This window comes from Arachis hypogaea, chromosome 11 (genome assembly GCF_003086295.3).
Source record: "Arachis hypogaea cultivar Tifrunner chromosome 11, arahy.Tifrunner.gnm2.J5K5, whole genome shotgun sequence".
Classification (NCBI taxonomy): Eukaryota; Viridiplantae; Streptophyta; class Magnoliopsida; order Fabales; family Fabaceae; genus Arachis; species Arachis hypogaea.
Genome location: NC_092046.1, coordinates 31,682 through 58,612, shown reverse-complemented (window position 1 = coordinate 58,612; position 26,931 = coordinate 31,682). Strand labels below are relative to the sequence as shown.

Sequence of the window (26,931 nt, the reverse complement as noted above, 5' to 3'; positions counted from 1 at the left end):
AAAGGATTCCCCTTACTATATATTAGTGCAACTATATATATAAATGTATGTTTTGTTTCGAATATCATCCAGTCCGGCAGACCAAAGACTAATCTGTCGCAGATCGGTTTGTCATTGATCATTGAGTTGATACATACACACAGTGTGATTCGAATCCCCGGCATTTATTTAAGTGAACGAGTGAGCTAATCACTTAACCAACTTAAGTTGGTTAACAAACATAATATAATTCTTCACGTAACCTATATTTTCAGCAAAAAAAAAACAAACAGAAGAACCACAATACACAATAATTTACTAATTAATTAATTGCTAGTGAATTGATTATGACAATGTACAACTTTATGTGATGGAGATGATGATGATGATGCTATGTTTAAATACAGCCAGAGAGTAATCTAGGAAGGTTAATAAATTAATTTTGTCACAAGATTAATAGACATGCCGGATAACCTTCTAGATAAGCATCCCAATTACCATGTTTAAATGTTTAATGCTATATATGATAATATGATATGATAATGGTAATCATAGATAGTAGTTTATAGGGTTATTGACAAAGTCAAGTTTGTTTCATTAGAGATTTGATTATGCAATTTGTTGATTGTGTTGGCCAATACCTTTTGTTTCATTGAATATTGTTGATTGATTGAAGAATATATCATTTAACAAAGCATTGCCTCGATCATCCGTTTATAAGAATATTGATTTCATGAGTGAGAAATTAAAGGATCTGGCACCACTAATTGTAACATTCCATTTTTTTTTAAGAAAAATGTTTTTGGTGGGGCGGTGATCTAAAATTTTGAAGGGTGCTGTGTCTCCTTTTCCAGTGAAATTAGTATACTTGGTTTGAAGTTTGAACATAATTGTACCAGGATGGGAACAATCATCTTTTAGCCATATGTGAGGTTTTTCTTTTTCTTTTTTTTTTTTTTTTTTTTTTTTTTGGTCAGGGCCATATGTGAGGTTTAATGATGGTTAGTAATAAAATAAAGAGAAAATTTTAATACAAAACAAAAATAAATATATACATAAGGAGGCATGTAACAGCTTACGTTTTTAGAAAAAGATACTTCATGACCATAACCATTTTAGCCTCATACACTTAAAAGTGATTTGTTATAATGATATTATTAGATTGTGTTCCAATTAAATTTTACTTACAATATCAAAGATTCAAATATTAAGGCAGTAATTTTTGATAGTTCATCCATAACCATTTTAGCTTATCAGAAGTGATTAGTTAATGATATTATTGGATTATGTTCTAAGTAGATTTTACTTTACAGTATCAAAAATTTAAATCTTATAGTCGTTTTGGAGAAGACTTTATCTAACTATCACTTATCCCAAAATTACATAATTATTAAGACTATAAAAGAAAAATGAAAGATCTTTATATAAATTCAAGCACATTAATAAAATCTAGCAAAAAAAAAAAAATTATGTAGCAATATAACTTTAGGAGAGGAAGGCCAATTATACTATAGCCAAGTGGTCATCATCAACTTGACCTTTGACACGTTCAACACCATTACAAGTTTACAACTCATCTTGGACTTGTTCCAACATTTAATCATATTTATACTATATGCTTCACAATAAGAGGAAAAATCCAAGAGGGAAAGAAAAAGAACAAAGCATAGCAATGCATGGAGTAGAATAATATATAGAATAATGCGGTCTAGAACTTTTGTTTGGACTAGGATTGTTGAGTTCCCTATCGATTGATTATTGAACCTTAGCCACATGTGAAACTTGGACATCTCTTTTAACTTCAACGTACATGTGAATATGATCACATGAATGCAACCATTTCTAGCAAAAAAGTTCACGTAGTTAAATGGATCATGCGTTCCAACTAGAACGCTTGACTCAAATGTTTGGATATTGAATAGCAATAAATACATGACATTGTATTAGTATGACTAATTTATAGGTTCAACCATTAACTTCTGAATTATTCCATTCGAAGTAAGGAATGTACATTCTATGTTCTATGTTCTAGCTTGTACATTCTATGCATTCTATGTTCTAGTTTGAATTTAGCATTTCTCTGTGAATGATGAAGATGGGTTCAATTCGATTCTTGGCCTTCATGGAAGGCGCCCGTCATTGGTCAGCATCATCTCAAGTTACTTTGAATCCATAACTACATCAGTGACAAGAATCACAATGATCAACCAGCTATTCTTCTCAAAGTCTTCCAATTCTCTCATATTGGAAGGAACTAGGAAGGATGTTCTGTTGCGCTCAATTTTGTTCGGCTAGGACTTTTCAGTTGCTATTCATAAACCCAGACCACATAACAAGTTTATGATTCTGAATTTCTCCTAATTGACACTGCGTTTACTTTGTTAACAAGGAACATCATTCTCTGTATTAGCTCTTGAAACGATGGGCGTTGTTCTGGGTCACTGCTCAAATTTAACATAAGTCATGTTTTTAGTTTTGAGTTTGAAGGAAAACTACCAACCAAAGAGGTGGTGAATATTATGGAAGCACCTTTGCCAGCAGTCACGAATGACTGATGCCACTTGGGGATCAAGCCCTTCCGGAAGCTCAAGTCTTCTATCCATAAATCCTACTACTCCAACCACCTTTCAAGTGAAATACAGCAGTTATGGCAAGATGACTTCAGAGGTTTGTTATCTTCATGTTTAATTCAATGATATGTTCATCATTTTAATTAAACCATCTACACTTAATCAAAGTTCCTGGCATGTGTGTCACCAAGAGAGGAAGAGAGAAAGGAACCTGTAAGGAATTCAAATTTTCCCACGGAATGGACTGAGTCATTAGTTCCCAGAGGATGACACCAAAACTGTACACATCCGACCTGTGTAAAATAGAAAGGAAAATCCGAAAATGATCACATCAGGATATTTTGAAATTGCGAATGTAGGGCGATGATAGGGACAAGGGACAAAACTAAGGACTGATATATTATCACTTCCTCATCAAATATAAGGTTGCAAGTTGTGAGGAGATTCAAGCTGACTGATTGAGCTATTCCTCAAGCAAGCAATTAATAAGCGGCAAGAAACAAAAGAATAAAATTCACTTCTCAGAAAGTTTCCTGAAAACTTTCCCCAGTGAGCAGTATCTATAGAACTTGGCTCCAGGGAATTACTTTTCATTGGAAGGCTCATTTCGTAGGACTTCAGGGGCCATCCATTGAGGCTGCATTTTGACAGAAAAACACAAAAACACATTGATGAAAAACTAAAATGATTTAAGCCGTAGGTATTGGATCTACAAAGTGAAAAGATGAGAGATATCATTACAGTGCCTCTTCCTTTTGAAGTCAATAAAGTTGAATCCTTCAACCTTGACAAACCAAAGTCTCCAACCTAAGGGTAAAAAACCAAATATCATTGTTCTCCAGGTAGGTATTCAATCTTCCCGGGATTACTGAATGAATATCCAAGCAATGAATTACCTTGACAGTCCAGTTTTTATCAACAAGCAGATTAGAAGACTTTAGGTCTCTATGCACAATGGGTGGATTTCTATGATGAAGATAATTCATACCTTTAGCCTGCAGTAAGCAATGATGTGATTGATAACATTGCAACAATTAAGGTTCAGCAAGCCATCAGCTAGTTCTTAATATCCGTTTATGAATGTGGTGTTTGAGAGAGAGAGGAAACGCACAACATCAAGAGCCATCCTTAAAAGCCTTCTGATATCTAGTGGCTGATTACTCCTGTGAAGAATTTTGAAAAGGCTTCCCCTACCAAGTTCAATAAAATCAATGTAAGATGCTCCTCAAATTTTCTCAAAGAAAGTAGAAATAGATAGGGATTTTATGCACGTACTGATTGATACTTTCATATTCAATAATTCACATATCTATTACATGATGACAAAAAATAATAATAATAATAAAAAAAATAAAACCTAATAGATGCATGATACTTTTGTGCATCTAAGTAAGCACAACTTATTTTACATTCAATATAACAAGCTCTAACACTTACCTAGGTAATAGTTCTGTTACAATGGCAAGCCTTTCCTGCGAATATACTGCTCCCATGAAAAGTAATACATTAGGGTGTCTTAGTCTCTTCATTATATCAATCTGAAGTAAGCACACAGATTCCGGAATGAGCTGTTTTCTTTCTCAATCAGGCAAATATAAAATGAAACTTAAATTCTTATACCTCTTTTTTGTAGTCATGTAAGGTCTCCTCTGTGTATCCATTCCCAAAGTAAACCTTGACAGCAACATCCTGATATCAAGAATATAGGGCACATCAGTAGATGCCAAATCAATACTCCTACGAAGACAATAAAAAGAATACGTTGAATTATTACCGATCCATTCCATATTCCGTGATACACAACTGCGTAAGACCCTGCAACATAAAGAAAAAACATAATGAAGTCTGGAATCAATATATTTAACTGATAATATGTGCAAACGGAAATTGTATTGGACTGCTTCAACAAGATAGAAGTGTCTCAGCATTTCAACTCCTCAACATAGCATAAAGGAATCATAAAAATGCACAACAGAATCAACTACCTTGACCAATCTCCTCTCTTAATTGAAGGTTTTCCCAATGGATTTCAGACTTCACAATAGAGTTTGACTCATTGTCACCCTTACTGGATGAACTTCCATTACTGCCTCCATTACTGCCAGTGCTTTCTCGTGTACTTTGCAATTGCAGTCCTTCTTGTTGCTTTTTCATTTCATCTTCTATCACCATATTTATAGCTTCTTGTTCCTTTTTCTTTGGATTAAATTTGCAGTGTAATCTTAACAATGGGTCCTAGGAAAAGGGAGAACCAAAACATTCAATGTACTCCCTTAAGAAAGATTCTACAGAAATAAATTTGAGAACAGTGAATGTTCTTTGTGCACAAATATTTGTATCCGCTATAGTGCTATCCCAAAAAGAACTATATTTATGAATATTTACTTCTCTATCCTCTTCATTAGCACCATCCTTGCGTGGAGTTAAAGCTACTGAGCCTCCAGAAGAATCACCCTCATTATTCACTCTCTTACTTCCGGAACAATCATTCGTGCAATTACTTTTAATGCTTCCATCATCCTTCCCACATTTTTCACTTCCCCCTGTTTGTAGCTTGGCTAGGACTCTGGCTGCCTGAAGTGATTAAACCATATATTAACCACACAAAGACTGATATACAAAGCAGAATTCACAAATTCAAATTAACTTACAATAGTAGACTTAACCTTCTCGGACGCCTCCCTAAAAGTTATGTTTTCACTTCTCTGATGACTAGAATGACGTTCTGTTTCCTGAATCCAAATTAGAAAGAAAATTTTTAAAAAAATTTATTATAAAACCAAAAAAGCTAAACCAGAATCCCAGAAAGTCTTCAAGCAGAATGGAGACATACATGAATGCTGTGTTTTTCTTCATCTCCATCTGTTGTAGGATTCCTGGAAAATGCATCATCCGGATGCCGATTTAGGAGAATCTTTGATGCCTGGTAGATATAAAGACTAGGTTCTATGATATAATTTCAGCAAAAGTGATGGAAGTCCAAAGAGAATAATGAAATTAAAAAAAAAAAGCTGTATTAATGAAGCTTAAGAGAACCAGATTAGAGACAGATGATGCAATCAACGGTCGTGGAGGCCACTGAATTCTTTTGAAATTTATCCTCTGTCCTCCAGCTTTGCCATTGTTACCAGGTTGGTAACTTCTTCTATTTTCTGAATCCATTGAGTTAAATACAGCGGCATCACTAGAAACAGTGATAATACCAACAAGCTCGCCATCCTCATAAAGAGGAGTTTTAGTCACTATTGCTACGAATACTTCACCAGATCTCTTCTTGAAAGGAAACTTTCCAGACCATGGAACTCCTGTGATCAATCTTTCTAGAATATTCTGCAGAGATTCATAACACTCTTCGGTAACAAGGAACTTAGCAACTCTTTGACCAATGATTTCATAGTCTTTCCATCCATACAGTGTTTCTGCTGAACGATTCCTAAAATGAAACGTCTATGTTCAACTCAAAATCACTCTTGGAAAATCTAAATCAAGAATAATTCACAACAAAAGGTAAATTCTTAATGTAAAATACTTTTCGCATCGATTAACTTGTACGCGATATACTCTTTTTGTATCTACAGTATGCAATTCACAGCTGCAACTGTTTCATTAGAAAGTAGTGCATAGCATATAGTGAATAAAAGGAAAGCGAATCAAAGAATAGTTAGTTAGTTAGTTAGTTACTGTTATGGTCTGAAATTAGTAAATTACCTACCAATATATGATCTCACCGGAGGAAGCTCTGTAGACATGAACGGCGTGTCCCATGCATTTCAACACGCTAGCGTACGGACTATCCGAGAAGAAGTTCCCCGAAAGAAAACGCAGCGTTGAATCTGCAACCACCACTTCTTCTTCTTCCTCTTCCTTCTCCTGCAAGAGTTGGCGGAACTGTTCCCTGAGCTTGGCTTGTTCCTCCTCCAGTGTCCGACACCGATCCGCCAGAACACGGTAAGAAGTTTGTCTCTCGTCGCCGGCCATGGAAGTCGTCGTCGTCGTTGGAATTGCGATGCGCATTACGCACCCCTACTCTGTTATTGGTTCAGTTTTAGTTTAGTTTGTTTATTATTCTGTTACTGCGATTCCCTCTCAGTTGCTTGCTTCCGTATCAATTGAAATATATATTTTATTTATTTTTTAAAATATTTTAATGAGTGAGTGAGTGGGAGACTTGAGCCTAAAGGTTGAATGCCACGTGGATGAGGGCTGAGGCGGAGGGGGCAGAAGCAATCGGGTGTGGACAGGTGTTCGGTATACCGGCAGCGGTGACCGGTGGCGTGCGTGTGAAGGTTGGCGCGCCTTCAAGTTTGGTAGCTCTAATATTTATTGGAGAATAAATGATCATTTGTTCTCGTAAAAGATGAAAACGCTGACATATATACCCACACTAAATCCAAACTAAACTTGTATCCACGCAAGATGCTTTTTGTGTGACAAAAGTACCCTACGTGGCACTCTAACCCTCTAAAGAGAGGGTACTTTTGTCACATAGAAGACATCTTACGTAGATACAAGTTTAGTTTTGATTTAGTGTGGGTACATATATCAACGTTTTTATCTTTTATGGATACAAATGGTCATTTATTCTTTTATTAAAAGATAATTAGGTATAGTTCATATAAAGTTAATATATAAAAGTTAATTTCACCGTTAACGAATTATAATTCAAATCACATATTTTTTTTATTCTTACCTATAAATATTGGATTCTGACTTCTGAGTCTCAAAAAAAAAAGTTAATTTTACTAATTTATTTGTTAATTATTTTGTAATAATAATTTTTTAATTTTAATTATCTTATAATACATGCATATATGATTTATTAAGCATCAATTTAAGTCTAATTTATTTGAATCTTGACTATATTTATATATCTTTAATTAGATGGGAAACAAACTACACCCCAAAAGTCATCCATGATGAAAGCAGTAGTAAAAAAAGAGGGGAAAAAAAGAAGTCAAGTGGAAGGAATGTGGATCAATTGTGGATTTGTGGTTGTGCTTTGTGGGCTTAACTGGACTGATGAATATTTTATTGTGCTTTGTGTTAAGATGAATACAAAAGCAGAGTTTGATACTTTTATTGCATTTTGTTTGTGTCCAATATATTAGGTTTGTTGGATTTCAATCTGTTGCTAAAATGATTCAAAAATTTTGAGGAGAACAGCCAAGTAGACCCTGTCCAAAAACAATTAAAAAATCATGTTAGCAGCTTTTGAGCGTTATGGTTACTCAAATAGAGTAGAGTATAATGTAACCAAGTTAAGTTGGTCGAGTGATTAGTTCATTAGTCTGTTTAAGTAAGTGTCAGATATTCGAATCTCATATTGTGCATACAAAATAACTTATGGATCAATGACAAACTCTTAAACGAAATTCTGATCCGTAACGAATTAGTCCTTAATCTGTCAGGTTAAAAAATATTATGGAAAACCAAAAAAGAGTAGAGTAGAGTGTGTGTTAGAAAGTAACTAGGGAGAAAAGAAGTGTAATAATATTGTTATTGAATATTTATGTAACTTTTTTTTACTGATATTACATAGAAATTATTAAATTCTAAAGAGAAAGGTTCATTAAATATATATTCACAACCATGAATAAATTAAAGGCTATCAACTTATGATCCATGTGATTTAAACATGAAAAAGGAAAAGTCTCATTCGCATGTTTTGGATAATGCTTCATGATTTCCACGCCTAGTACTATACCAAACTCATCACTTCTTTATTTATTTATTTATTTATTTGTAGATACTATATTTTCCCATTACATAATTCTAACTATATAATATAAAAGCTATGATACAATATGAGTAATTATAAGTAATAATGTATTGACGAAAGCAATAAATGTTTGAGCCACACAAAATTGATAGTTTGTAAACGAAAAAGTGAATGCTAGAAGGCCAATATTTTTAGCAAAAAAAAAAATAGTTAGTATTAATTTACATATAAGATAAATATATATAGAAAAATAATAATCACCTAACATTTTTCAAGAAAAACACTTCTTTCAAAAGGTAGGAAAAACTACTTGCACACCCCCAAATTTTATACTTCAAATCCACTACTCATTTTCATTTTTTTTTTTGGATATTTCTTATCACTTTTATTTTCTCCTTATTGTCATTTATTCCTTCTTCTTTTCACAGCATCTTCCTCATCATTTATTATTATAATTATTATATTTTTTGTCATTTTTCTCGGTTCAATATTATATACCCTCGGTTAATTAATTATGATCGTGATGCACTTCAATTTAATAATTAGTTTCATGCAAATTTCTTTGCTTTATTAAAAAGCATTAAAAGACTCTTTTATGATGATTATGGAAGTTCAATAATTGTGAAAACATCTCGCATTGACCTAGTTTTCATAATTTTTAATGTTCTTAAATATTATGTTTTTTCTTTCCCCTCTCTATTGAACCACAAGTATATATTTGAATGATAATACTAGAGAAATAAAAAAAAAAAAAAGGTCTGAACTTGCCTTATTTGATATTTATTAATTGTTACAATAATTAATAAATATTAAATAAAATAAATTTTAACAATTTTTTGTTAATATTTTTTTATTATCAAACATTTTCAATATTTGAGTAAATTCACGGGCAAACTCAACTTGAACTAGCTAAAGTCTTATCATTTAAAAGGGCCTTAATGTAAATTGACTAAAACTCAGCTTAGCTAAAGTTCTATAAAAAGACCTTCATTAAGCAATTAATTAAGAATTTAAGACGATTAGCTAATTTCACATTGCTAATTTGAAAAATAAATGAATGTTAATATTTAATAGGTAAAATTGGGCATAAAACTCACATACACTATTTATCTAATCATATATTCATATCTAATGTTTGTAGGGTTAATGTTCAAATTGGTCCCCGAAAGATTGCACGATCGTCAATTTTGTCCCCGAAAGAAATTTTTAATCAAATTAATCCTCGAAAGATTAGACATCAATCACGTTTGTCCTTCTGTTAGTGGGCTCGAAAATTCCGTTAACGGCAGTACAGGTGGACTGTTAAGTGACATGTGTGTTAATAGGTGTGTACCCAGTTGAAAGCTGACAAGATATGTTGTACTTATTATGTCAAATTAATCCCTATTCCCATTTTATAAACCCTAACCCCCAAACTGAACGGAAACATTAAGGAGTGGTGTTGCAGTGCAAAGACATCACCACAGGTTTAGAAACTCGGATGCAGAGCGCCGGTGGAGGTCGAAGTGCTGGGTTATCACCGCGATCGGTTGGTAGCTTCGGCTCTAGCTCGTCCATGCGAAAAAGGAGGATGAAGATGGACAGAACTTGTTTCTGTGGGCTGAAAACTGTGATCAAGAAATCCTCAACACCAGAAAACCCAGGAAGGTTGTTTCACACTTGTCCAAGATATGGGGTGAGTTTAAATTGGTATGAACCATAGTTTCTTGAACCCCTCTTTCACCATTGATATGAGATTCAAATTTATCACTTCACATGTGCAGAAAGGCAACCATTGTAACTACTTTAGTTGGGTAGATGATAATGAATATAATGCTTTTGAAGTTGCAAATGGTGGGGCAGAAGCAGAGTTTGAAGTTGAAAGTGATTATGAAGATTGGAAAGTGAAACTAGGTTGGAGAATGGGTAGTTTGGAAGCTGAAGTCAGAGTAGTGAAGATGTTGTTTTTTTTCATGTTTGTCATAGTAATAATGCTTATGTTAGTGGTTGGAGCATTTTGTGTCAAATCAGTGGGAAAGTGAAAAAGTTGTAAAAGCATTGGTGATGTTGTTTTGTTGTATCTTGTTAAGAATATTGGTGAAATGTAATAAATCAGTTTGAACATTTTTGAATATCCATTAATAAATCAGTTTGAACATTTTTGAATATCCATTAACAAATTTTTACACAATTCTGAAAACAGATGAATAAAAAATAAGTCTAAACATTTTTGCATAAGATAAATTAAGTCTAACCAGATGTATTAAAATCAAAGCATTTGCATGTCCATATAAGCATGCTAATATAGTCTTCACAATAATACCAAACCTATTAATGAAGTCTTCATAATATCAAACATAAGTTACTTAATTTTGGGCTATACCAAAATATGAACAAGTACTTCAATATGTCTATAATGCATAAAGATTCTAAAGTAGCAGCCCTTTACAAAATACATAATTTAGCCCTTAATGAATAACACAACTCAAACAGCCTTGTCTTTCTTCCTCGGGTGTTTGAATCCTGGAGTTGGTACAAAAGTCATGAAACCAGCAAGTTTCTTTGCAGTAGCAGAACTGGTGCCCTTGATTGTTTCAGCTGAAATTGGAATTGTTGTAGCTGCAGCCGGTTGTGGTGAGGCTGAGATTGTTGTTTTTCCTTTTTTAACATGAAGCTTTGGAGGCCTTGCTCTAACTTTATCCTGCATTTTATCATCATGAAGGATAAAGTCAAATTGACTAATCATTTTCACATTATGGAACATTATAATTTATAATAAAAGATAGATTAAACATAAAGTATTATACTTGGCTGAAAACAGATAAAGGTTGAGATTCTTGTGTAACTGGAACTCCTTCTGATTGGTCAATGATCATCTCAGTTGGTGCATTTGAAGTTGCTGCTGGTGGATTGGTAGGATCTTGGGTAACAGGATCAGTCGGAGTTCCATTGGGTGCATGTTTAGCATTAGCATTAGCAGGGGCAGCAACTACTGCAAGCTGAAGTTGCATAAGCCTTGCTTGTTCAGAAGCTTCCTCTTGCTTCTTCACTTTGCACGTTCTTCTGTTGTGCCCAACTTCACCACAATACAGGCACCGTATTGGGTTATACTTTCTTTTCATCCGTGTCTTTGAACTAACAGGTTGCTCATCTTTGTCCTTTCTCCTGTTCAATGTGGGCCTACCCGGCTTGATCTTGACTGGAGGCGGAACCGGTGCTGGCGACCCTGTTTTTTCCCATAGATCTTGCCCCTTTATTGGATTCACATTGAAGCAATATGTTCTTCTATACGCATCCATCGTTAACCAATCGTGGCAATACTCCTCAGGCCTCTTGTCATTCTTGTCTTGAATTGCAGCGATGGCATGCATACAGGGCATACCTTTGCATAATACGACATAAGCACAGCAGCATAAATTCACTAAATGCACAAATTTACAAATCTAACAGAATTCACTAACAGCCCAGCCAAATTCACTAAATGCACAAATTTACAAATCTAACATAATTCACTAATAGCTTCACTAAATGCACAAATTTACAAATCTAACAGAATTCACTAACAGCCCAGCCAAATTCACTAAATGCACAAATTTACAAATCTAACATAATTCACTAACAGCTTCACTAAATGCACAAATTTACAATCTAACAGAATTCACTAACAGCCCAGCCAAATTCACTAAATGCACAAATTTACAAATCTAACATAATTTACTAACAGCTTCACTAAATGCACAAATTTACAAATCTAACAGAATTCACTAACAGCTCAGCCAAATTCACTAAATGCACAAATTTACAAATCAAACAGAATTCACTAACTGCCCAGCTAAACAATAAAGAAACAAATTTTCATACATAATATTTCAGGATATTAAATTCAGGAGTTATGGTGAGCATTCTTTATACCTGTCAGCTGCCAGAATCTACATGTGCAGGTGCGACTTCCCAAATCCACCACCATATTCGTTGGCCAGCCTTGCACTTCATACAACACCTCCTTGTCATCACCCGACCATTGAGGAAACCAATTTCTTGACAGCTTTGTCATTGCCTCTAACCGGCTTTGTTGAACAGGAGTCAGAATTCCCTGATAGTGCAATAACTTTCGCCTATTCTCTATCATGCTCTTCATAATGATCCTCCTGACTTCTTCAGCTAGTGTCAAGATGGGCTTTGCCCTGTAATGCTTTATTTTTGCATTGAATGACTCACACGCGTTGTTGCATATTGTGTCCATCTTCGGCTCCTCTCTGAAGTGTGCCTTCGTCCATGCTTCTTTTGGCCATTTATCAAGGTATGCCCAAGCTGGCTCACTAATCTTTTTTACCTTGCTCATGTTTCTTTCAAATTCTGACACGGTTCTTGATCTAGCGCATTCCCATACCATATCCTTCAATTCAATGCTGCCCCATTGCTTTGAAAAATTCCTCCATAGATGCCAAACACAGAATCTGTGGTGAGCATTTGGCATGACTTCTTTCACAGCTGGAATTAGCCCCTGCATAAACATCAAAGCTCGAAAAGATAATGAGTTAAAATAGTCCTTAAATGATCATCATTAAATCAATTTAGTCCTTAAAAATCTTTTCGTGAATCAAAATAGTCCTCACCTTTTGCATGTCTGAGATAAATGCCCAGCCATGCTGTGTGTCACCAAGGTCATTGTGGAGAAGTTCCAAGAACCAACTCCAATTGTCTTTGTTCTCAACTCCCACAATTGCATAAGCAATCACGTAAACGTGATTATTGGCATCCTGCCCACATGCAGTCAAAATTTGTCCCCCATGTAGATTCTTCAAAAATGCCCCATCCAATCCGATCAACGGTCTACACCCGGCCTTAAACCCTTTCTTACAAGCGTCGAGGCACACATAGAATCTCTGAAACTGTGGGGGACTCTCAGGCATCGGAATCACTCCAACCTGAATTGTTGAACCTGGGTTAGTGGTATACAGTTGATGGGCATAATCCCAAATCAGACCATATTGTGCAATCTCATCTCCCTCAACAACCTTCCTAGCTTTCCTTAATGCCCTAGTGATACATGTACTGTTCAGCCGTATGCTACATTTTCTCATAAACCATTCATACACCTCTTTGTGCTTCATTGTAGGGTGTTTTCTTAGTTTAGGAATAAGCTTCTTCAAAGTCCACTCCTGAGTAGCAGCCCTATTACTCCTGCTTTTAGGACATGTATGCTTATCCACTAAAGTCTTAATCTGCCAAGACATATCGGACTTTTTCAAAGCACAATACACTATCCAAGGACAATTTTCTCCCCTACAAATAGCCCTAACCCGCACATTATCATTCTTCTTGAAAATAATATTCCTACTCCACTGTATAGTGTAGTCCCTAGTGGCATTCATAAACTCATGCTTTGTCTTGAAGATCATACCTAACTCAAGCTTCAGCTCTCCAAACCTGGCTTTCTCGTTATATGGTGGATAAAATGCACAGTCTTCCTCATCAGAATCCAATGCTTGATTCATATCCTCTGAGTGCCAGGATCCACAATCAGATTCACTGTTAGAATCTACACCTCTTTCTGATCCTGAAAAATTGATAACAAACAGTATTTACAAAGTAACACAACACACCAGTATAGAGTTTTATAAATACATTTTCATAACTAAAGTTTCTAACACAACACTATAAATAATATAAGAAAGTAAATTGCATGTCACCTGAATCCGATATCTCATCATCTTCAATATCCTCATAACTAGAGTCATCTGTTTCAATTTCCTTTTCAGTGGTCTTGTGAGATGCAGGCCTAGACTTCTCCTTGTTTCCATTTTTCTTTGAACCTGATTTCTTGCCTGCAACAACCCCACTATCACTATCACTATCACCAGAACTCTCATATCCATCTCCCAAGATCTTCGGAGGCTTATACAGACTATCTTCGGTACTCTCGTACGAATCATGAGAGTCACTATCCTCCTGAAGTGGAGCTGGGGTAACAACTCTACCACTCCTTGTCACATTGGTTTTCTTTACTGGTTCTTTCTTTTTTTCTCCAACAACATGCTTCTTGAAAGGCTTAGATCTTGAGGGTTGGCTGTGAGTCTTCAATAGTTGGGACTGAACTTTTAAAGGTTGGGTAGATGACCTTGATGGCTGAGAAGAGGATTTCAGGGGCTGGTTGTGAAGAACAAATTGTGTTTCAGGCTGTGATTTGGGTTGGGATTTGGGCTGACACATGGACTGTGATTTGGGCTGGGATTTTGGCTGTGGTAGTGTATTGTTGGGCATAGACATGGGCTGTGGTTTGGGTTGGGATAGTGGCTGTGATTTGGGCCTTAAACAGTATCTCTTATTCAACTGGGAAGTATTTGTGGCCTTGGGTTTACAGGTGCTCTGGTTCTCTAATATAACTAACTCATCATCATCCTCACTCATACACTCCACCATGTGTGGCTCTGAGACTCTATGCACAAAATAAATGTTGATCGAATTGTGATTCCTTCTACAATCCTTCACCATTTCCAACAAATCAGCATCTACTTCTAACTTTCTCAACCCAACTTCAAGCGACATTCCGGGTACTTTCCAGCAACAACCCTCCACCTCTGAATATCCTAACTCCTTATAATATCCCTTTACAAAGAAAACATCTAGCGTATCCCCTTCAACTCCCGCTAACACCTTTGTATTGTCTGGTTCATAAATTTTTGATCCACCTTCATCATTCTTAAACTTTCCACCATGATGGAAAACAAGTGTCATTGGATAATTTTCCATCTACAAATTAAAAATAGCAAGAATGAATCATGAGAGTGCACTCTGTTTTATTTTTATTTTTTAGTACAATTTATTTATGTTTCATCAATGATATTTCAGGAACTACTTTCATCTAAAATGAACACCACAAAGAATCAAACCATGTCTTTACATGAACTAAACAAAACAAATCATTTAATCTATCCACACACATTGCATTCGGCCATATCAAAACAGAGAGCATCCACATTTTTCAACATACACAATGTTTGAACCATTACAAAACCCTAGCAGCAACTACCCCCATCACAAAAACCCTAACCCAAAATCAACCAATATTCAAAATCATCGAATAGCATCCCACACATTCATAAAAAAAAAAAAGAAAAAAGAAGTAGAGAAGGAACTCGCCATGCAAGAGAACTTACCTCTCACCGGAGACAGCGCCTACCACCGCAAAAGACTGGTGACCTTCAGACTGTGACGAGGAGGACCGATCGCAAGGCGAACGGCGTCGCTGGTTATTGCTTCCACGGGTGATCAAAGTAGCGTCTTCTTGTTACTCTGTTTCGGTGACTCTTCGTTGGTTTTGGGTGAAAGGGGGGAAAAGTGTAAGTGAAAGTGAAAGGGAGAAGGGGAATGGGAGAGTTACTTCAGTAATAGCCTTTCTTGCTATACGGCGTCGTTTTTGGATGAATCTAGGTGTCACTTAACAGTCCACCTGTACTGCCGTTAACGGAATTTTCGAGCCCACTAACAGAAGGACAAACGTGATTGATGTCTAATCTTTCGAGGATTAATTTGATTAAAAATTTCTTTCGGGGACAAAATTGACGATCGTGCAATCTTTCGGGGACCAATTTGAACATTAACCCAATGTTTGTACAAAAGACTAATATGAATTTAATTCGTTAGAGAGTTAATTTTTTCCAATCAATTTTAATCATTTTTTTATCTTAAATTTTACATCCTAAACTAAACTCTAAATTTTATATTTAAATATCTAAATCTTAATCCTAAATTATAAATCGTCTAAAAGTAGGAGTCAGAAAATAACATTTACAATAAAAAAATTTACTAATGTTAATTGACTAATTAAAAATTAATTCTCTATACTTAATATTTCTACTAACATTTAAGACAACAATTAACCAATTGTGTGCGAGTTAATTAATTACTTTGATATATCAACATAAATACATACTTAGATGATATATAATGAGAAATTCTTTCACAATAACTCAATAATAATGGATCAAAATTAAATTAATATATAAAAAAATTATTAGCATAAAAATTACTTATCTAAAAAATTTAAAGTAACAAAAAAATATATGTAAATATTTATATTACTTTTAAATAGATATTTTTTTTGTCTTAGGCTAAAATTATTTCTCTTAATATTAACAAAAATCAAATTTAAAATATTTTGAGTATAAAAATTCTAATATTATGTCTTAAAATTATTTAATTTAAGAATATAATAAATATAATAATAGACTCTATTTAATGCCAAAATTTTCTTTTCACTAACTTGGTACAATATTGGTGCCACTCATAAATGGCATTGGGAGGGAATTTTACAACAATGTACCCTGAGTATATATGTTCCTACAAGTAATTAAATGCGCATATAAACAATGAAATATCCTTCTTTTTTTTTTTTAATTTCCAGATACATGTACAAAAATTACAGATCCCTTCTACATAGAGGGCAAGATCCATGCCTTATGAGCCACTTGTCAATGCAAGGTAGGTGAAACATATGATGGCAATGGGGCAAGCTTCTAACTGTTTCTCCAATTTGAAAGTCCTGAAAACAAAAGAAAAAAAAATCACAAAAAGTTCATAATGTCAATTTCATAACACTTTTATAAGCTCAACAACACACTTTGTAGGTATGATCTAACCACAAAAGTGAGTAACTTCTATATACCAAACTCAATCCAAAAACTATCTCTGTATATATAATTTGTTTGGGGTTTAATTATTCTGTTGGTGTGTATAGTTTCGTAAAATTTTCAATTAGGTCCTTATACTTTTTTTCTTTTTAATTGAGTCCTTGCACTAATTTTTTTTTTAATTGGGTCTCTATACTTTTTTTCTTTTCATTTAGGTCTCTATACCAATTTTTTTTTTAGTTGGGTCCCTATAAAATTAAGTCAATTACTACTAAGAAGGACTTAATTGAAAAAAAATTTAGCGTAGGGACTCAATTAAAAAGAAAAAAAGTATAGGGACCTAATTGAAAATTTTACAAAACTATAGGGACCAACAGAGTAATTAAACCTTTTTTTGGAAAATTTCCAAGTGTACCGTTACATTGGTGTTTTAGTGATTTTTAATCTTTGATCTTAATTATAGAAAATATATATAATATATATAATTAAGATCAACGGTTAAAATTTACTGAAATACCGAGATACTGATATACTTGAAAGCTTTTCAATTTTATTAATATTAATAAAAAATATGTTTAATTATTCTATTATTTTCTATAGTTTTACCAAATTTGTTATTAGATCTTTATATTTTTTTTTCTTTTCAATTGAATCTCTACACTACTTTTAATTTTATAGTTAGGTATTTTCTAATATAAAAAATCTTAGAGTTAAATGAATATTTTTTCGCAAATTAAAGGTATTTATAAAAATTTAATTAAATTTTTTACCGCATATTTTTTAGGAAAAATATTCTGTTAATTATAACATTTTTGACATAAAAATAACCTAATTACAAAATTAAAAACAATGTAGGGACTAAATTGAAAAAAAAATTATATATAAAATTAATTAAAAATTTAGTAAAATTATAAAGACTAATAAAATAATTAAATCTAAAAAATAATAGTGACAAATAAAGATGTTATTTATTTCTCTTTTAATTAATATAGAAAAAAAAAAAGATGAGGTGTAAACAAACCTGAAGGCAAACTGAGCAAGAAACCTTTTCACCAGAAGCATCAACACTGTTGTCACTTGTAATTATGATCTTTGAGATCTTTTCAACTGAATCTTTTGATAAGCCTTTTGCACCACCAGTGTCAAATATGTTTTGAACATCATCAAAGTTAATCTCAACAGCACCCATCTGAAAATGAAATTAAAGTTAATCTCACATGCATATGTAATTAAGTTGCATTAGCAAAAAAAGAATATTAAAATTTAATTTTTTATACTCAAAGTGTAAATTTTTTTTACCGAGACAATTAATTATGTATTGTCATATTAACAAAAGAAATTAATTTTTAAATTCATTAATTGAGTTAAATTTTTTATAAAATAAATTATCATTTATATCCATAAAAGATACAAACGCTGACAAATGTATTCATATAAGAATAAAACGACAATGGTATTCACGGAAAATAGCTTCTGTATGCCAAGAATACCCTAACGGACCAATTGTGTAACCAACGTCTGGCTATTCTTGGCATACGGAAGTCATCTTTCGTGGTTATAATTGTCGTTTTATTTTTATATGGGTACATTTGTCAATATCTGTATCTTTGATGTGTACAAATAATAATTTATTCATTTTATATACTATGAGTATATTAAAATTAAATTTAAAATACTTTTTTACATTGTAAAAAAGTTTATTTGTTTTTTGAATTGGTGTCCATTTATACACTTTTGTCCTTGATATATATATAAATAACACTACATTAACAAAAATTTGTGTGTCAACATCATTGTAAATTGGTTATGAAATTAGGACCAAGTAAATTACCTGACTTTGGACAGCACTTAACATTGCTGGACCAATCCTTTCTCTCACAAGTCTTCCACTTAATAGGCTTGCAATTACATCAAGCTGCATGCACATTTACTCAAAATCATTAGATTATATATATACAATACACAATGATATTTTCTTTTATCTATTACTATTATTTTCTTATAAATAAATTAAAAAATAAAATAGCCTATAATTAGTCAACATAAATTTTAGCAATCTCGCTAAGTCTAACTAACAACAAGCCAACAAATATTTTTAAATTGTATTTTATACTAATTAATTATCATTAATTTATGATTATTTAAATTTTATTTTTTAAAAAATACAAAAATAATGGTTATTAATTACAGTTATTTAAAATTGACTGATTAAGAATTGTTTAACTATGCTTTTTCAAATTTTAGATATGTAAATTCTTATTGGCTGATTATTAATTGATTTTTTATTGTCCTATATAAAAGACCCTTCTTTTATACATTTTCAAACTAATATATTTGAATATATAAATTATATTTAAATACATAGATAAGGAATAAAGAGATAACAATATGAAATCTCAAGAGTACTAAATATTTTTGCCAATGAGTAATAGTTCAAATGGCATAGTCTCTTCATACTCAATTAAGAGGTTGCGGGTTCGAGTCTCCTATCTTTGGTTAAAAAAAAAAAAGGTACTAAATATTTTATTATCCAATTGATATGCTACTTGAACATCTAAAAATGAGTATCAATTAAATGCTAAGTATAATGACGATATAAAGTGGATATTAAAACAAAATACATTGATTATATAATTTGATTATTTTAAGAAATACTTTAGTTTGTTGTCCAAACACACCAAATTCAACCATTCAAAGATCCAATTAAAGGATTATTACAACATTGGATGGTGAACAAGAACTCACCAAGTATAAGAAGCAGCCAATTCCAGATTCATCAGATTGCCAAAGAACAAGAGAAGATTCAAAAACTTCAATGGAAAAAACAGCTCCTGAAATGGCTCCAATGGCAGCTCCTCTAATGAATCCACTCTCTGTCTCTTGTCCTATCAAAGCTCCAGTCATAGCCCCCAACAAAGTCCCCACTGCCAACAAAAAACAAACCTCATTAATTAAAATCAAAACCTTGTATGTATGTATTAACCTCAAAAAGTGTCACAATTATTGAGAATTCTAAATAAATATGAAAAAAATGTCAAAAATACTGCAAATTACAGAACAAGAATCTAACAAATGCCCACATCCCAAGTTTGGATTTTTCTCACAAAATTCAAATTAAAGTACATTATTCAACAATAAAATAAAAAAGTGCATTTGTGTTTGGACCTTTTAAGAAATGCAAAAAACAACCTTGTACAAAGTCCTAGTAAACAAAAGGACTCCTTTTAGTAATGAGCTCGAATTCGAGGTTGAATTCGAGTTCATTACTAAACTAAAAAAGAAAAAAATTGCTAAAAAAAACAGTTTTTCGAGTTGAATTAGTCGAATTCTTGGTTTTAATAGGTGAAATAACAGGTACAAATAAAAACTCAGAATGTAGAATGTGAAATGCTAAATAGAATGAAATTAAACAAGAGAGAATTGAAGCTAAGTTAATGAAGAAGTAGTGAATTGAAGTAGTACCTAATGCAAAGCAGAAGGTGAAGATGGCAGAGAAGATGTTCCTAACAATGGCAGAGAGGGCATGGCTACCAACCATGTTCACTCTCTCCACAAAGGAACCCAACAAAGGACTTGGATTTTCTGCCACAAACTCCATTGATGAAGAAGGATATGATCTCACAAGCTTGGTTATTAAGCAAAATAATGCTAGCTACTAGTAGTAGTAGTAGTGACACCACTGTTTTTCTATTTGATAGATTAATTATTGTTGCTATTCTTATACCTTTATTTATATATATATATATATATGCTTATATGATATGATATGATATAATATATTATATGTATTTATTTATAAAGATATATAGATATAGAGAGATTTAGAAGGTGAAGCTTAAGGAGTAAGGGAAAGGTGAGGGAGAAGGTGGAATGAAACTACCATCAACCAACTCGCATTTAATGCAATGTGCCTCTTTTAGATTAACGTCACTCTTTCACTCTCTCTATTTCTATACTTCATTACTAATTTTCTTAGCCAAGAAATCAATTGGCTTTCAAGTTCGGAACCTAACAGAAAAAAAAAAATATTTCGAAAGATAACGAGGTTTTTGACAAAAAAAAAATTCAACTCGGTTCCTGACAATTATCTCGAAAGAACAACGAAGTCTCTGTATCAAAAAAAGTCAATGTTATTTTTTTTTTGCACAGGAGCTAATCAGTTCCAAAAAAAAATTAAGGGCCGGATTGGGTGTTTTTTTTTTTTTAGACCTCGTTATCTTTTCGAGTTAATTGTAAGGGATCGAGTGGAATATTCACTCATGAGAAAAACAAAGAGGAAAAATCAAATTGATTTTAAACAATTTTAAATGGGATATTTTGGTTTTTAAACTTCTTTTATTATTTTAGAAATTATTTAGAATTATTTTTATTAGACAGATTGTTTTTCATCATTTTTAATAAAAAATTATATGTATATATACTAAATAAATAAATTCGTAATAAATTTTATTATGAGATAATTAAGTTTTAAAAAGTTATTATGTTTTTTTAAATAACAAAGGAATAACCTATGTTTTAAAAGTAATTTTTAAGAATTTTTAGAAAATAAAATATTTAATTTAAAATTTTTTGAAAACCATTTTTAAATATTTATTAAAAAACACAAGACACCAATGGCACGTGCAAGTTATAGTGACGGCCACAAAATAATGAGAGGGAAAGAAAACAACAAAGAAAGTAAGTTCCCTTTTTGCCTTGTGAATGGGACAACTTCTTTTGCTAGCTACTCTACATTATTGCTTTAATAATAGAGTTTAATTATATATAAAGTTGTGGTATTCAATAATTCATCACATGAGTAAGAAGTTACGGACCCAAATTCTGGCCTCAACGGGATGACTTGACTCTCAAGTTTAAATTATTTTCAAATGATCCAAAAATCCGGAACAAACTAGATAATTAAAAATTATTAACCAATATTTAAATTTAAACAACTTCTCTATCTTAGCCAATTAAAAAAATAAAATAATAAAATAAAATTATAAAAAGAGGAGTTTAGAACTTCTTTAGATATATTACACACACTCAAAATTCTACCATTTAAATTTATTTTGACTTGAACATCGAGCTGTATTTACAAGTCACCTTTATTATTCATTCAACTAATCCAAAAATTATAAAGTTTGTTTATCCGATCAAACGTAAATTCTATCGTTCAAGGTAATTCGCAAATAGGGGTGGCAATGGGTAGGGTAGGGTAGAGTTTGGATTTAACCCTAATCCTACCCGTGAGTCGAGATTTTTATATAAACTAAACCCTACCCTATCCACGGGTTGAGAATATCCCAACCCTAATCCTATCCGCTCTTAATCCGCGGATATCCGACTCTACCCGCGGGTATAAAAAATATACATATAACTTGATGATAATTTAAAATAGAACTGATTTTTATGTAAAAAAAAATATTAAATTATCAATTAATGATTTTCTTTTAGTGGCTAAAGATCTTTTACATTTAGTGAGAGGTCTTTGATTCAACATCCACTTAAAACATATTTTTATATAAGTATATAATATAAACATATATAGAGTGCGGGTTAGTCGGGTAGGGTTGAAGCTCAACCCACACCCTACCCAACCCGCACGAAAACCCTACCTGCACCCTACCCTACCCGCTGCGGGTCGGGTTGAATACCCGCGAATTGGGTACATATTGCCACCCCTATTCGCAAACAAGTTCTATTATGTTATTTTATGTTAGACATATAAAGAATTATTTGTGAGAGTTGTCAAAATAGAATGTTAAAATAACATTATTATATATTGTGTTATATATATAATTTTCTTAAATAAAAGTGAATTTTTTTAATTAAATAGTTATTATTATTTATAATTATCATTATTACTACTATTATTTATTTAGAGAAGTGAGAAGTGTGTGTGTGTATATAGGGTGATTTTCTTTCTCTATTTAATGTTTAATACTAAGCTGTTTCTCTATTTTCTTTAATTATTTCTTCTATTGAAAACGTTTTACCTAGAGATGAGACTTGAATCCAAATTTTTTTAAAATGAAATAAGCTTGTCTAGGTATATATTCACTCAACAACTTAGGATTAATTATTTTGTACACATTACTTTTGTGAATCTTTTGCAAATAACTTGTTAGATAAAATTTTTGATGAGTGAATTGAATACATTTGACAAATCTAAACAACCTGAATTTGCCATTCAATTTATTTGAACTTGCAATCATTGACTGAAAGCATGTCTAGCCTTAATAAGAGCTAGCTATATAGTATATGGTCCTAAACCTAATTGTTACCTAGAAAATAAAATATGTACTACTATTTTCTTGGCCCTTGAATCCAACTATAAATTATATCTTGTTAGAAATTGGCCCACGGTTTTCTATATGGTATTTGGTGGTATTCCAACTAACACATTCCATATAAGTAAATATTATATCTTGTTAGAAATAGTTCGCTTAAATGTCGGAAATTCAAATTCTGTCTTATGCATGCAGCAATTCATTAGCTGATAATAAATTTTTAAATGAAATTCAATGCCGCGACGATAAATTAATTCTTAATCTGCCGGATTAAAAGATACTATAAAAAAAATCTACACTACAAAAAAATCTAGCATATAGCGACATTTTTTTACAGCGGTCAACCCAAATTGTTGCAAAAAGAAAACTAGTGGTGGTTATAACGGTGATTTTAGACATTTTTAGCTGACGAGTTTATATATATTAACAATTTCTAACAACAGCATTTCTATCAATTTTTGCCAACTTTTGTTTATAATTGTGTTTAATGAAAGTGTCTTTATGAATGTGTCTAATAAAAATATCTTTTTTATGGCCGTGTCTAATAGAAGTATCTTTATAAATATATTTCCTGAATGTGTCTTTTTATACATATGTTTAAAATATAATAACTAATTATTATTGATAATAAATTGACAGATAATATGTTGGTACCCTATATTTTTTCATATATTAATAGCCACATCATTAATTGATTTCTAGTGTTGGGAGTGACAATTATTTTGCTAGTATAGTGTTTGATTATTTTTATAAAGTGAAAAATTTGTAAATAAAAAAAAAAAGAAAAGGACAAATAGGTTTCTGACCTTTTGTTCCGCGGACATTTTTATCCCTAACCATTGAAAAATACTTTTAAGTCCCTGACCTTTACAAAACTTGGACGGATCAGTCCCTCCGTCCAAATGCCTCCGTCAGGGACTAATCCGTCCAAATGCCTCCGTCAGGAACTGATCCGTCCAAGTTTTGTGAAGGTCAGGGACTTAAAAGTATTTTTCATTGGTCAGGAACGAAAATATTCGCGGGACAAAAGGTCAGGGACCTATTTGTCCTTTTTTCTAAAAAAAATAAGAAGTTAATTATTTTTAAATTATTTGGTGGAGTCCATTATTTATAGTAGAATTTATTTATAGAAGAAGTAATTTTTTCGTTTTTTTATTTTTTAAAAAGAAAAAATTAAAAATAAAAATAAAAATTATAATAAAATACATTTTAGATTATTTGAACTTAGCTAGCTCATATTAATTATTCATTGAGAACATATCTAAGATTCATCAGAACTTAGTAGCAATATTAATTATACCGATATACCTACTTCTATTTTTTTTATTATAATATTTTTAACAGTTGATAATTATAGATAAAAGTTTTAGCTATACGACGACACAAACATGCATGAACTTCCCATTGGTAAATCATTAGTATATATATGTCTTTTGTCTAGTGTTAGTTGATAGCATATAATATTATAATAATGGTGTAGGAGCAGATATATGCATGTGTCATTATATTGCAAGAAGTAATAATTAATTGATACATAGTTTTGTTTCATTAGGCGTGGTGTTAATTTTTTGGAGGTTAATAATAATACGGTAATGTTAGAAAAAAAATAAAATTTATCTTATTTATAATTAATGTATTTTTAATAAATATTAAATAAGATAAGTATTAATTTTTTTATTTTTTTATCAAATATTTTCGATAATAATAATGGTCTCATGCATGCCACATTTTTCTTTCTTCTGTACCTAATAAGTGCATTGCTCTTTCAATATGAATGTCAAGAATTTTGTCAAGAATTATAGTAACTATTCTTTTTATCCACGATATTTTTTAATCCAACAAATTAAAGACTAGTTCATAGTTGAGCTTTATTTAAGAATCTATCGCTGCTTAATGGATTGCTATATACATAAAGTAATATTCGAACTCCCGACATTTACTTAAACAAACGAGTAAATTGACCATTCGACCAATCCATGATTATAATAATTATAGTGGTTATATAACTTTAACAATATTTAAAAAATGTAACTAAAATTAATGTCACACTTTTTATTATTTGATAATATTTTTAATTTTAAAAATAAAAAATATAATTAAATTAAAAAGTGTGATCTTAATATTAATAATACATTTGAAGTATTACTAAAATTTCGAAATTATCACACTCACCATAATTATAACTACCATTACCCATCAAATATTTATGGAGGTTGAATTCATAGTGATTGTATTTTTCTTTTTAGTTTAAATTTTTTATCTTTTTATTATTCCATTATATTCCCTCTCTTAAATAATAAATACTATCCAAGAGTTTGTATTAGTAACTCCTAACCTAATTTATACGTTATTTTATTGTTTAATTCAAAGAATTTTAAAAAGAAGAAACGATAGAAAATTAATTTTTAAATATTTAATATTAATTAATTTTTTATTATAAAATTATTTTTTGAATTTTTATTGTTTAAAAATTTAAAATTGAGTTACAAATTTTAAGATTTAATATTAGAATTTAAAAATAAAAAATAGTTAATATTAATTAAAAAAATGGCTCGCTTATTAAATTCTTAAAAAAAAAAGTTTCAACAATTAATTAAAAAATAATGTTCTCTAAAAATTACCAACGAGATAAAAATTAAATGAAATAATCTTTTTATTCTAACCTAAAAATATCGAATTCGAATCTCACTCCTCTTTTTAGAAAAATAAAAAAAATTGTTTCTCTACAAGTTTCTAGCAAAATAATTGGTTGATTCCATAGTATGTAGTAATAATCATTAGTGCATGGTGTTCAAAATAAAAGCGTAGATGGTGCGTATCTATGGAAGTGGAACCTCCATGCTTCCACGCAAGATTGCAAGATTGTCAATTACTTTGGTGGACCCATCAAATCTAATCTAAACTCACCACCAGATTATTATATGTATATATAACTAAGATCGGATATGCATGCAAATGCAATTGCAACTTGCAACTTTACTATCAAAATCACAAATGCCGAATTCTCTGGAAGTGGAATGTGACGATGGCTTAATTTATCTTATATTATTTAAAATGAATTCTTTTATAATAAAATTTATTAAAAATTGAATTAAAATTTATGAAAGAACCAATTAAACAGTAGAAATCAATTTTAAGGACTTTAAAAATAATAAAAATACACTAATCCTAAAATATATATTTTTCGAAATATTTTATAATTTATTATATATCAAACACAAAATAAATATTTTAAAAAAATTTATTTTTTAACAAATAATGGTTAAAAATGACCTAATTAAAAATCTTTATCTAATATAGAGACTTAATTACAAATTTTAAAATTATAAAGGTCTAATTAAAAATTTGTTAAAATTATAAAAATTAATAAAATAATTAAATTTATAAATAATTTGATTTCAAAAAATTATATGTAGCCATCTCCTTATTTTTCCTTGTTTCTTTTTTTTTTCTCTCTCTTAAATTGCATTGTTGGAATTCGATGAGATTATTTAAAAAATGGGCTAATTTGTTTACTACTTAATTATTTGGAGTATAATTATAAAACTTGAAAAAATTCAAGGAGATTTGGTGGTTATAATTGTAGCAAATTTAAATTTCTTTCTTTAGTTCATAATAATTGTTATTTGAAAAGTTTCGTATATATATATATATATATTTAATTTGAATGCTAGCTTTAATTTCCATATTATATACGAAACCAAAACTTTACAGTATTATATTCCTTTAATTATATATCAAGCCATCAAGGTGACTATAATAGTAGAATGATGTATTGA

At 31.3% G+C, this 26,931-nt stretch overlaps 2 protein-coding genes across 15 annotated transcripts; both read right to left on the bottom strand.

Moving 5' to 3' along the window:
* Nucleotides 1-1,818: 1,818 nt before the first annotated feature.
* Nucleotides 1,819-6,660, bottom strand: LOC112719614 (uncharacterized). 14 transcript variants are annotated; one of them, XR_011867143.1, is made up of 16 exons: nucleotides 6,262-6,660; nucleotides 5,586-5,982; nucleotides 5,383-5,472; nucleotides 5,201-5,281; nucleotides 4,935-5,123; nucleotides 4,535-4,784; nucleotides 4,324-4,364; nucleotides 4,170-4,238; nucleotides 3,987-4,087; nucleotides 3,661-3,739; nucleotides 3,446-3,544; nucleotides 3,296-3,356; nucleotides 3,137-3,186; nucleotides 2,761-2,842; nucleotides 2,509-2,603; nucleotides 1,819-2,420 (listed from the first exon to the last, which is right to left on the bottom strand). XR_011867143.1 is itself a non-coding variant. In XM_025770250.2 (16 exons), exons 1-16 carry the CDS (start codon nucleotides 6,561-6,563, stop codon nucleotides 2,318-2,320), a joined length of 2,094 nt encoding a protein of 697 aa, XP_025626035.1. In that variant the 5' UTR covers nucleotides 6,564-6,660; the 3' UTR covers nucleotides 1,819-2,317. The 14 variants fall into 14 exon arrangements, 11 of the variants coding, with proteins under 11 accessions (XP_025626035.1, XP_025626036.1, XP_072062344.1 ...); XM_025770250.2 differs by having other exon boundaries at nucleotides 3,291-3,356; XM_025770251.2 differs by having other exon boundaries at nucleotides 3,291-3,356; nucleotides 5,216-5,281; nucleotides 6,262-6,647.
* Nucleotides 6,661-16,484: 9,824 nt separating this feature from the next.
* Nucleotides 16,485-20,803, bottom strand: LOC112723702 (NEP1-interacting protein 2). The gene is made up of 5 exons (XM_025775157.3): nucleotides 20,343-20,803; nucleotides 19,626-19,804; nucleotides 18,712-18,795; nucleotides 17,902-18,069; nucleotides 16,485-16,792 (listed from the first exon to the last, which is right to left on the bottom strand). Exons 1-5 carry the CDS (start codon nucleotides 20,476-20,478, stop codon nucleotides 16,670-16,672), a joined length of 690 nt encoding a protein of 229 aa, XP_025630942.1. The 5' UTR covers nucleotides 20,479-20,803; the 3' UTR covers nucleotides 16,485-16,669.
* Between the last annotated feature and the right edge of the window lie 6,128 nt (nucleotides 20,804-26,931).